General features: G+C 41.0%; 1 protein-coding gene across 1 annotated transcript in view; it reads left to right on the forward strand.

Moving 5' to 3' along the window:
• The first annotated feature begins 8,246 nt into the window (after window positions 1–8,246).
• The window catches only part of xylt1 (xylosyltransferase I), a 95,702-nt gene continuing 90,873 nt past the window's right edge, over window positions 8,247–13,075 (forward strand). Inside the window, exon 1 of the mRNA XM_034131240.1 lies at window positions 8,247–8,569. Within this exon, the coding sequence (XP_033987131.1) occupies window positions 8,285–8,569 (285 nt within the window). The 5' untranslated portion in view covers window positions 8,247–8,284. The remainder of the gene's footprint in view (window positions 8,570–13,075) is intronic.

A 13,075-nucleotide genomic window follows, 5' to 3' on the forward strand; every position in this document is an offset into this window, starting at 1 on the left:
GCGTGTGTCCGTCTCTCTGAGTGACAAAGAGTTCAGCTCTAATTAAAATCAGCATTTGTTGCCGCAGGGAACGGTAACCATTGTCGTGGCGACAGTCGGTCCCCTAAGCAACAGAGCTTCAGCTAATGAGAGAGAAAGACACGGCTCTGTTTCCCTTTCCCCATCTCTAATCCCTTTAAATCGACTTCCTAAATGTTTTGTTTTCTCTCCCTGTCTTCCTCTGACTTCGCCCTCATCTATCCTCCTTCCTCTCTTAACTCATTTAGCAGACCTATAGGCGGGATATATTATCATAATTTGATAATGTTTTCTATTCACCCCAGCTTTCCAATTAAACATAGTTTTGTCTTTTCAACGTTCTTCATCTAGTTCTTCTTTCATTTTGCTCTCGTTTACGGGATATACACCCCACCTCCCCCAATTCAGTCCCCTCTATCATCTCTGCCGTAATTAGCAACTTCACATCTTTTCCTTTTTGCAGTCTCTCTCCCTCTACTCCCTTATATTTCCCGTCCATAACTCTCCCTGATTAAGTGAGAATTCACATTTATAAGATGCTCAAATATATGAGTGTCTGTGAGATTATTGAGACGTTTTGAAATTCAAAATGTATCTGTCTGTGGTCTCTTGCAGCCTTATCTCTGCAACGTTGGCTCTGTTTGCCTGCAGAAATACCACCAAGTTAATCATTTGTGCTGCGATTCAAATGCTAAAACTCTTAAAGAAACCTGTGTGATGAGAATAGAGATTACACACTCGGATATGGATGACAGAATACTTTAGCAACTCTTCTTTTTGACAATCCAGCTGTATTATAATCCTATGCTGTGATAGAAACTGGTGACATGAACAAATTGCTACCCCTCATATTGCCTAATGTTTGCACAGAAAAGCTCAAGTGCTGCTTGTTCCAACTCTTTGATACTGGAGAAAAGCACAGGGATAAGCTTAACACACAGTTAAGCTGAAAATGAACTGCTTTTGTAAAAAGCTGAGATGTAATTCTTGACATGGCAGGAATGTCTAATTGCCTCGTGTATTTGAGAACCACAAGGTCAGCGCACTCTGAGAGAAATATCTGCCTTTGTGTCTTATGTTGTTTTGGGCTTTGCATACTATGCTTTGTCTGCGTGTCAGTGGAGACATTCCTAGAGATGAAAACCACAGTGCGCTGCTCAACATCATAACTTATTGTTCTGTGTTTCAGCAGCCATTAATTAACTTCCCAATCCAAGGCTTGATATATGCTAAACTTTGTCTGTGGTCGCAACCAGTAATTTTCTTGTTTTCTTTCCGCAATTACCTTGATTTGCCTGTCATTCAACATATAACCAGCTATCAATGTGTCAGAAAGCTATATCTGCTCTCTGTGTCAGGATTACAATCTTATTTATTCACTTCAATGGCTTGTTGCTCAGAAACAAAGAAAGGCAGAGATGTTTTTGAATAGCCTCTATAAGTGTCAGTGTGTTTCTCTAACTTAATTAAATGAAGTGTGGAGTGCATTCTCTCTCTTTATTGTTAAATAACATCATACAGATTCTTTGTCTGCAATTAGCAGGAAGCTAAGTTAGCCAAGGTCTGCCCTAAACATGAACCAAAGAAACAATGACGAGTGCATCAATTCAAAGTTTTTCCCCTGCAGTCGATTCAAACCTCGTTAAATGTGGCTTTCTTGTTGTTGGCTAATAGTTATTTATCCCATCTGCAGACTTTAGTAGCCTAAAGCTCAATCGCTTATTCAACAGCAGAGTACACATGATAAATGCTTGGTGTAGGCAGGCTGTTCTTTCATTTACCAACGCACAGAGTCTGATGTAACCATCCCTTGTGTGTCAGATCTTGGTAAAAGGAAAACATGCAGTACTGAGGCCTTCATTTCTCGTTTGAATAGCAAACCGATGAAACTGACATTGCACAAATGTCTGTTTGGAGTGATTAGGCAAACTGATTTTACGGTTGGTGGAGCTTTACCATTTGACTCAAAGCCTTTAGATCAATATTACAGTGTGACAGATGTCACTCAGGGTAGTGAGGACAATGGTCTACTCATGGAGGGGAGCTTGATTTAGTGTGTACAGGCCATTATGTATTGGTACCTGCATTGTCATTAAAAACAATGCATCAAATGCACAACATTTAATGTAAAATGAGTTGCTTGGTGATGACCAAACAAAGAACTAGAAGGGAATACGAAGAGTGCAGACCTCTGCCAAGACCATTGTCATAAGTCAAAAGTAATGCATGAATCCACCATATTATTTGGATTTGTTCCCAAATCTAATCGATTCTTCCATCACCAATGCAACACCCTTTCCCCAAGTTTTTTGAAGATTGGGCCAATGTTTTTTTGACACATGGAAAATAATCAAAACGTATACATAGCCTCTTCCTTGGTGAGACTTATCCCTGACTCTCCTTGACTCATCTCTACGGAGCAATTTAGCACCTTTCAGCTCATTGTTTTGATTTTTGAGCGACTAGCTTTTTTCCATATAAACAATGGATCAGATGGAAATAAAAGGTGTCCCTTGGTGATGAACCAACAGCCAACTAAAAGGGCGTTCAAAGAGTGCAGACCTCTGCCAAGACCATCGATACGTGAAAGTAATGCATGTATCCTTATGTAATGGGTTCTTCCTGGTCCAAAGCTACTCCTTCACACTAAGTTGTTAACAGAAATGTTTTCTCTGTAATTCTGCTAAAGAACAAAAGAACAAAACAAACATAGCAGAAAATTATTTTCCTTAATCTGCAGTTCCCCTTAATATCTATAAAGCAATTTACTGCCTTTCAGCTCATTGTTTTGATTCTTTATTCATTTGCTTTATAATATAGTTGAGTATTTAACAGTTAAAGAACCAGAAGAGGAGTAAGTGGAGACCAAAACAGAGCTAAAAATAGAGTGAATTTTGGACTTCATTTCTCAGAGACAAACATGACTACAAATTGATGCTAATGTTCTGTGCTCTGTGTGAAGCCAAAATCCGTTGTGACAGTACCGGGGGAATTCCAGACAAAAAGTGGATTCAGATAACAATTGGGGGAATTCTACAAAAATCTCAGACTCTCACTATCCTGAAGTTGAGCAGGTATCTTAATGTAGAGAGCTCCTTGTATACTGAGTCACAGCCCAGTGCTGCCATGGCCTGCAACCTCCTCAGGGTGAGTCTTATTTTCAGACCTGCGTAAACAAAATAAAGTTCCTATGGGAATATTATGAATAGATATACCATATTTGTTTTGTTTTGAAATGTAAGAGTATACGCTTAGACTCAACATATGCATGGTTTAGAAATACATTTAGGAAATCTATGATGGCATGAAGTGGACAAAGGTTAGTTTGTCGCACACTTACACAGTTGTTTTTCTCTAGCTCTGTTGTGTAACTTGGTAATTAACGTCATGATTATGAGAATCTCTGTTGATTTAAAAAAAAGCAACAAAATGCTATGTTATTAATGCACACAATGCAAGATTGGCAGGACCTCCACAGTTTTATTTACATTTTTTTCATGTAATCCAAACCGCAACATGGGCATTATTATGGGCAAGTGTCTCATTATAGAGTGGACATGTTGTTATCCTTCAATGCATTGAATGATGTGTACCACTGGATATAAGGCGTGATGAGTGGGCTTTCAGAGGTGTGCACTAAACCAGTGGTTCTCAACTGGTCAGGCCTCGGGACCCACTTTTTCCTTTGTCAATAAATCGCGACCCGAAAAAATCTATTCAACAAAAAATCGTGCTGTAATATATACGCTTTTCAGCATACAATATTAATTAAAGTGAAGTACAGTGCATATATCCCTTATATCCCTTCACAGAACTAAAGTATGCTTTTAAAAAAGGTTTAATGAGATGATGGAATCAAAGCTGAACTGTACTGTATAACATAAAAAGGCACACATGCTGAAAACCCAACCACAGAAGGGGGGTCTGGGTGGATTCTTCCCCAGGAGATTTTTAGAAATACTAACATATAAACTACACATTCTGGTACACTCTGAGAAGAAAATAAATAAATCTATTACTACCCGACATATTAATAATATTTTATGCCATTGTTTGTTTTTCACTTTGTTCTGAAGCTGAACTTGCTGCTCCACACAGAGAGAAGAGTAAAGAGGAGATAGTCTGTGTGACTTACTTTAAATTGTGGATAAGGGTAGATAGCTCCCATTATTTTGTATTTATTTTTTTCTTCACTCACACATCTGTGACCTACTCGAAACGGGTCCGCGACCCACTTTTGGGTCGTGACCCACCAGTTGAGAACCACTGCACTAAACCATGATGAATGTTGTGGTGCATCCCTGACACATAACCCTTGGAGGCCTGCGTTTGCTGATTCAGTGCTTCTTTAGTCCTTATTTTTACAGCACTCAGGGGTCCTTGCTGTCAGTACTTGAGTCACATGTTTGGATACAACTGCAAGTTTATTTGAGAACTTCCTATTAAGAAGAACAAGAACAAGAAGAAGATGGACCTTTATTAATTATGAAGGTATAGGTGGAAGAATTTCTTAACTTGCAAGTCAAAGTTTAAGATCATTCTCAGCATTTCTCATTCAGTTTATAACAGGTCTCCAAATGGCAGCTTAACTTCCTCCTCCTACTGTAAAAGAAAAATACAACTATTTTCTTGTTGAAGTGTATTTCTGCCATAGAAGCTTTTTACCACTTTTACTTAAGGTGTTGGGCTTAAATAGACTTGAAATCTTCCCACGTCAGAGAAAGACTTGAGAATTATTTATAAAGCTTCCTACACACATTTCCAGCAAGTAGTAGGCAACTTGCTCTCACACAAGAGCAAGTTGTCTTGTATTTGTTCTCAATTTTTGAAGTACATTCGTATTGCCAAATCCAATGGCAAATCATGATTTGATAAGTTCATCCATTGCAGGCCTAATACATGGCAAGCAGCAAGGTCTGTGGTGTCATGTGGATGTGTTTGATCCAAACTTTAAAACTATTTTCATTCCTTTTTCCTAATTTAACCGATTTATTCTATATAATTTTATAGAAAATACAACTTTTTGCCCTGAAAATGTACACCTTTAATCTTTAAAATTATCAATCAATCAATCAATCAATCAATCAATCAATCAATCAATCAATCAATGTGTATTTATATAGCCCAATATCACAAATGTTACATTTGTCTCAGTGGACTTCACAGTTTGTACAGAATATCAGTACGACAATACGACACCCTCTGTCCTTGAACCCTCACATCGTACAAGGAAAAACTTCCAAAAAAGGAAAAACCCCACAGTTTAAAAGGGAAAATGGGAGAAACCTCAGGGAGAGCAACAGAGGAGGGATCCCTCTCCCAGGACGGACAGACATGCAATAGATGCCGTGTATAAATTGAAAAGATAATACATTGAAAATGTACATCTTTAATCTTTGAAATTATGGCATTTTTACAGTCACGGTTGTCCATTCATTTAGTGGGAATGCTGTTAATCCTGTTATTTTGGCCCTCTTCTTCTCCCGCATTGAACATCGCAGAAACTCCGTTCAAACATCAAAACGTTCAGCTCCGTCGGGAATCGATGGCTATTACTTTTCTCAATCATAACTTTCATAATTCCAGAGATACATCCCATAATTCATCACATTTTTAACATGGAAGTCAATGGAGAAATTCTTCACACTTCAACAAATCTTCATCCGACTTCAACTGCTAACTGTTCATTCATACTTTCACTCAGAAACCTCATTCCAACTTTAACATGTTACACATCTTTCTGACATTATTCGTGTAACACAACTTTTAAATCTGATTCTTACTTTTAGAGATATTAAACATTGTTCAGACCTTGGTACAGAGGCCTTCTTCAGATTTGAACATTAACTAGAGTGCGTGATGTCACAGCTTGAGTGTAGGAAATCTTGAAATTTGCCTTCATATATATTTTTTTTAAACTGCCATAATTCCCAAACCCTACATTCCTGAGACATAATTTGTCATGACAAACGTAGGAAAACATCTCGTAGCTTGAAAAATGACAAATAATTAGGCAAAAATAATTAAACAAAATGCCTCTTGAGGGCATGAAGTGACAAAAACGTTCAACATTAAAGCCCATTGTAATTTCAGGCTGATATTTCCTCACAGCAGCAGCGCACACCTTTAGTTAATCTGCCAAAAAGACCACATTATTGACCCGAAAGTACACAAAAAGCACACTTCAGATACTCAAGGTCCTTGAGATGCTTCACCGATATCTGTTACGGTTCTTCAACAAAACGTTCACATGTAACAGGTTTATCTCTCATTCAGAACAATGGAAACCTTTGATCTCTGGAGACCTCGTTAGCTCAAATATAAACACCTGTGTCATGGAACACGATGATGTCATAACTCCAACTGACATGCTCAGAGCAGCAGACTTCAGATAATGGTTAATGGTCCTGCCCTCAACAGCTCTACGTCAATTATGGGGTGTCATCATATGCTGTTTCCATGGAAACGCCATATGATGATATCCCTCGCCATAAAAGACGATGTCGCTATACATTAACTCCTATGAAAATGTTCAAAAACTGCTCAAACTTCACATGTGTGCTAACAGTCCAGCCGTGAAGACATCTACGGGACCGTTTTTTGAGATTTCTTCAAATGCCGTTGCCATGGTAACACAAGGCTCGCCATGAAACACGGTTTTCTCATAACTTCAGTGAAAATGCTCCAAACGGCCCAAAACTTCACAGGTTTGGTAACGATGCAGCCATCCACACATCTAAGCGTATTATGGGATGTCATCAAATGCCGTTGCCATGGCGACAGATCACTCGCCATGAAACACGATGTCGCTGTAAGTCCAATGGACACGATCCGATCGTCCCCCAATCTTCACTTGTATATCACCGGTCCATGCCTCAACAGCTCTACGCCAAATCTGAGATCTCACCATATGCTGTTTCCATGGAAACGCATCCCTCGCCATAAAAGACGATGTCGCTATAACTCCTATGAAAATGTTCAAAAAGTGCTCAAACTTCACATGTGTGCAGTCCAGCCGTGAAGACATCTACAGGACAGTTTTGAGATTTCTTCAAATGCCGTTGCCATGGCAACACAATGCTCACCATGAAACGCCAATGCTCCAAACGGCCCAAAACTTCACAGGTTTGGTAACGATGCAGCCATCAACGCATCTAAGCGTATTATGGGATGTCATCAAATGCCGTTGGCATAGCGACAGATCATTCGCCATCAAGTTAGTTCAAAAGTTTGCAGTTCAAATATTCTGCTGCTTTTCCAAGCCTTTTTACTTTCTTTTCTTCTCTCATCACACATTCAAGCCCCCAGTGTTCATGTATCATTTAAATCTAAATTCTTCACTTTCTTCTTGCACATTACATTTCAGCATAGCAATTCAGCGTCAGCTTTTAAGCATAAAGCATTCCCACTAGCAATTTCTTCAGGAATTGCATTCTCTAGTTTATATATGTGTTTCACCAATAATGGCCTGTATAAACCATCTAACAAGAGAGAAATGTACCAAGAGGACTGAAGTAGCAACTTTTATAGTGGTATGAGGGGTGAATAGCCCTCTTAACACTTACCTGCAAAGGAGTAAGAGTAAAACCAAGTACACCCGGCCAGGGGGGTTATCTCTGAATTCATACCACTAAGCTGTAGCTTACATTCTGGAAGAAAGCAAAGCAAATAGTTTTTGCTTTTGGATTCCATTTGGGATCTAGTCAGTAGGTTGTAAAATAGAAATTATATTTCCAAAGTTAGAAAAGCCGTACAAAAAAATCCTTTGGGTTGTTTGAATTAGTTATTTGGTGCCCGGGGCGATATCACATCAGGGGCCCCATAAATCCTGGCTACGCCCCTGTTGGGAGGGATCAGCATGTTTCTAGAATCCTGGAGGCCCAATAATAGGCTCCTGCTGCCTTGTAATAATGATATTAAGCAATGCAATTTCAACATTTGCAGGTATTTGGTCATTATCAGTATCCCCTCTTGGAGAAAAAAAATACGTTAGGTTAGAGTCTAATTTCTCACACACAGAACAGAGAGTAGCCTGCAGCATCGCAGACCTCCTCTCACCGAGCTCCACCACACGGTGGCCCTGTGCCTCTCCTTCTCGATGCTCCTCCTCGCCTCCGCCACTGTCAAAAGCTCAGCCTCGCTCCCTCCTCCCCAACCCACCACCCCCTCCTCCTCCTCCTCCCTCCCTCTACTTCCACTCCTTCCTCCCGTCGCGCTGCGCACAGCCACAGACGCTCCTCCAGCTCCGTGCAGCCCCGGTGCGAAGATGGTTGGCGGCTTGTGTGCTCGCAGGTTGGCCCGCCGGTCTCGGTCCGCCCTGATAGCTGCCCTCACGGTGCTGCTGGTGCAAACACTGATAGTGTGGAACTTCAGCAGCCTCGACTCCGGCGAAGACCAGGAAAACGGAGGCTCCAACGTGCGGGAGAAGAGGGACCGGGTCGCGGGCAACAAAGCCGCTGGCAGCGACTATTTCCAGCATGGGCTCCAGCAGCGGCAGCGGCAGCATCTTCAACCGCCCGGGAAGGGGTCGTCTCGCCACATACAGCAGCCGGTAAGACAGACGCGATGTATTCTTATCATATCACCGCTAAAAAAGACACCGTCTCGCCGGGGACTTAAGCCTTGGGGGGTTGGCAGGCAGGTCAGAACATCTCCAGTTTTCGCTTTTGGGAGAAAAGCCCACGACCGGGGCCTCAAAATGAATAAATGTGTGACTGTTGTCACTTGAACGGAGCTGCAGCGTAGGAAATGATAGGGTGTCTGTCTGAGCAAGACAGATGCAAGCGAGCCCTGTTTACTCTCGAGCATCCTCCACTGAATGCTCGCTGAAGACAGGAGCCACATTGCGCAGTTTGAAGCCCAGACTCCAGCTTAAAATGTCAAATAAGCAGGGCATGACATCTGAACTGAGCGTAGTTCACTCCAGTGCAAAATGATGATAGCAAACCAGGGTGAATCCTTCCTTAAGATGCTAGGTGAGGGGGTGCCTTAATAGCAGATTCCCTGGCTGGGGTTGTAGCCCTTACCTGTCATGGTCTATTTGATATTTCAAGTCAAATACATTAGCTGCATGGCTCAGCAGCACTGTTTGAGCGAGGCCAAATTGAAACATAACCCAATTTGCAGAGTTGTTTTTGATGAGCGTACAAAGATTAGAGTCCTCTGTTGTCTGTGAAAACACAAACAGTTTGATTGCTAGTGGCAGCATGAGATGCAAAGGTCAAGATGGTTATGATTGTGGAGCCAAAGCGAAAATACAGACTCGCATATAATGAATAAATTAAGTTAAAGATGGCTTGTGCTCCTTCAAAAGTAGAGGGGATGTAAATGCCATGCTTTGCTTATTGAGCATTTAGGAATTGGCTTCCCCTAAAAAAAATTCACAACCTTATCCCTGCAATTTAAATTCTCCAAAATCGTACATTTGCCCGTGTGATCTCTCAAGCCCTTTGGCTCTTGCCCCTACAGAAATTGGACATAGTTGTTCCTGGCAAGTGTGCCGCGCTTTCCCCTTCTTCCCAAAGATGCCAGCCATTCAAGTAGAGCCTACTCCTCTGCCACAGTGCAACCAGTAGATAACTGGCTGTGGTGTAGCATGATACACTGTGGCCCCTGCCAGTCACTCGGAGCCGTGCACTGTATCATCTGTCTCCTCCGCAGGTTTCACAGTGACTCACTCGCTTCTTCTGGTACCACTGTTTGTCTCACCTGCCAGCGTCTCCACAGCACAAAGTCACATTAAGGACGGCTTGTATTTGTTGGAAAATCCTCTAAAGGAAAAATCACTGTAATATCACTATAATAGTCCAGCAGGGACTCATTAGAGAGTTTACATTATGACACTTCAGGGTGTTATTATTTTCTGCATGGAATAACTGCAATAAGGATGGCACATGAATTAGTAATGCAATGACATAACGGGAGGATCAGTCAGTCTCAGAATACGTCAACACCGGTTTGTCCAAATGTGTTTTGCTGTTAAGACACACTAGATCTGCACCCATGACCTTTTTAAAAGAAAGGGCTTGCATCCTCCATCACCTCGGGGCACTTCACACAGCCTGTATGCCAGTCAGTCCACCAGCCTGCCCGCCTGTCAGATTGTCAACCAGCGCTCTGCAGTTCTGTGCCCCCCCGGACTCCTCACATTCAACTGGTCGCCCTGGGCCACATGCATTCCCCTCAACTGGTTAATCACTGCGTTTCTGTTCTTTCTCCCCTTGTGTGCGTTTCCGTCAGTGTGTGTGTGTGGCATGGCACGGCAGAGTTGACCAGCCTAAGGGTGACGCATATGCGCCAACTGATGCTATATCAGGCACCGCGCCTGAGAGAGGGGAGAGCAGCACTTTGATCCAGAATAGAATGAGCCAGAAACTACAGTATGACAATGGCAGAATTTCTATGTTCTAACTTGTGTTGGACCAAAAACATTGTGCATTGCTTTGGATGTGTCATCACAGCAGGCTACAGATGTCATTAGCGGTGTCCCGCTGTGTCTCTCCAGGGAAATGCTGCGAGAGCGAAGATGTTGTTTTCTCCAGTCCAACAGATGCCACAGCTTGTTGTTCTCATCCAGCTGCCTTATGTATCTGAATCGCGTTTATGAGATGATTTTAACTGTGAGCGTTAAAGGGATTGTTTACCTCAAAATAAGTATTTTTCCTCTTACATGTAGTGCCATTTATCAATCTAGATTGTTTCTATGTGAGTTTCAGTGTCGGAGGATATTGGTCGAGGAGATGTCTTCCTAGTCTCAAATATAATGGAACTACATGGCACTAAAAATATATAAAGAAATTAGACAGTTCACCCAAATATCCATATTGTAACCCTAACCCTCTTACCTGTTTTGCTATTTAACAATCTAAATTGTTATGGTGTAAATTGCAAAATGTAGGAGACTGGATTCTCTCGAATATAATGATGGCACAAAAAAAAAAAAGTCCATCTAAAAACACTCAACAGCAATGTCTCTTTCCAGGAATCATGACCTGCAGAGTCAAGACATCCACAGATCATGTTGTGAGCTGTTTTCTGTAGGAAATGTTTGGTCATTTGTCTTTCTACCAAACGGAGCATGAGCCTTCTCAAGTAGATGCACGCTTGCTTCTTCGAGGTGAGTCGGTGGGCGTTGTAGTTTGTCAGAGAGAAAATAGTTCCTACATGAAATTGCTCACAAGAAGGTCTGTTTAATATCTTGAGTTACTTGGGCCTTATTTCTGGAAAGACACATTACTTTTGAGTTTTTACAATGTATATTTTTTGATTGCCATTATTATTTGTGAGAGTATCCACTCTTCAATTTACACCGAAACGATTTAGATTGTAGCACAACAGGTACAAGTTAAACATATGAATATTGGGTGAACTGTCCCCCTAATTCTCGGCTGTGGCAGATTGTTGCAGATTCCTCATTGGAAATATCTATTTCATGTAGGAACTATTTGTTTTGTACCAAACCACACTCATAGGGAGCACGAACATCTTGTCCTTGTGTAGATGTACACTTTTCTACTGAGCAATAATACGTTTAGAGGGTGTAATTTGTTAGAAAGATAATTATTATATTCGAGAGAATCTCCAACGCACTGTACCAAAATAATTTAGATTTTTGTTAAATAGCACTAAGAACCTAATGGTTAAAAATATGGATTTTTAAGTATTTTAAGTTTTGGCTGTGGCTACCTGTTTAATATTCCCAATCAGAAATGTCTACACCTAATAATTAGTCTGTCTTGTTTTGCCTGACATCAGTTGATGTCAGGCAATCGCATCAAAATCATTATTAATAGGTGCTTATTAAGGCGGTCCTTGTTTACAAAAACTGTTCATGTGCCAGATTTGAACCAGCCTAATTCCAGCAGGAGTCTCAGTAATGCTTTGAAAATGGTCTGGCTGCGAGCTTCACATCTGGTTGTCAGTGGTTTCTTTCCATCTGCTGCTGGTAGTCATATACTGTCATGATCCCCAGGAGCCCAGCGGGTGGCCAGCTCACACATGTTGTAAAGAGTTTCCCTGTTACTCATGGCATTACATGTAACATTACCTCTGATGTACACATTTTCCATCGCACTGAGCTTTCCTAATGCTTCGGTTAAGAGGAAAATCCATGTGAAAATGCTCAGTTTTTTCGACATCTTCCCACAGTATGGTGATAATACATACATTGACAAGCTTAAATTGCAGAATATATTTAATATTTATATCATAGTTTATCATAAAGATGTTCACCACAGTTATTTTCCCACAGGCTCACTTGGCTTTGCTGCAGATGCAAAGACTGCCAGGAGATATTTAACTTTAATAGTCTGAAACTGACAGAAAATGTTGTTCAGTGTCAGAGAGAGAAACGGATTTAGAGAAGCAAAAAGTGGAATGAATTCAGCTTCCAGGGGTTTCCCATATGTGAGAGTAAATGGCCTGATATCAATGTTCTTTTGTAACTTTATATAACACTTATTATTGTATTGTGGTGGCATTATACTGACCACAATCAAAGTCTCTCAAGCTGTTTTTCAGGATTAATGAGAATAAATGAGCGCTTAGATGTTTGGTAAAGACCGTCAGAATTAACATTAAGGGGATTGGAAATTAAATAAGTTTGGAAACGCTTCAGTCATGCTGGGATTATCGTTTACATTTGAACAAGTACAAGGAACAATGCACTGAACATATGTTTTGCATTTAGGAGCTTAACTGAAATTCATTGTAGCTTCCAGTCTATTCTCCAACCAACACCACAACCACCATGTGATTCACCCCACCATGATCACAGTGCTGACTCACCCAAACACCCAAAATCATGCACAGGATGTTATATACGTGGATGCAGGGAAGCAGCTCCACACACCCACTTACACATTTATAGTAACACACACATGCAACATCCTCTTTTCTTTTCTAAATATAGAGTACAAGCACAACAGGCTTTCAGACAATGTCATTTGTCAGGTTTTTATCCAAACTTATTGCAAATGAGTCAGCAAATGAAAATGGGAAAACAGTTTGGTTCCATCTGCTGCAGTCGTATGATTTTAAGGATTTGAGTCGTCGAGAT

The sequence above is a fragment of the Trematomus bernacchii genome, unplaced genomic scaffold (assembly GCF_902827165.1).
Source record: "Trematomus bernacchii unplaced genomic scaffold, fTreBer1.1, whole genome shotgun sequence".
In the NCBI taxonomy this organism is placed as follows: domain Eukaryota; kingdom Metazoa; phylum Chordata; class Actinopteri; order Perciformes; family Nototheniidae; genus Trematomus; species Trematomus bernacchii.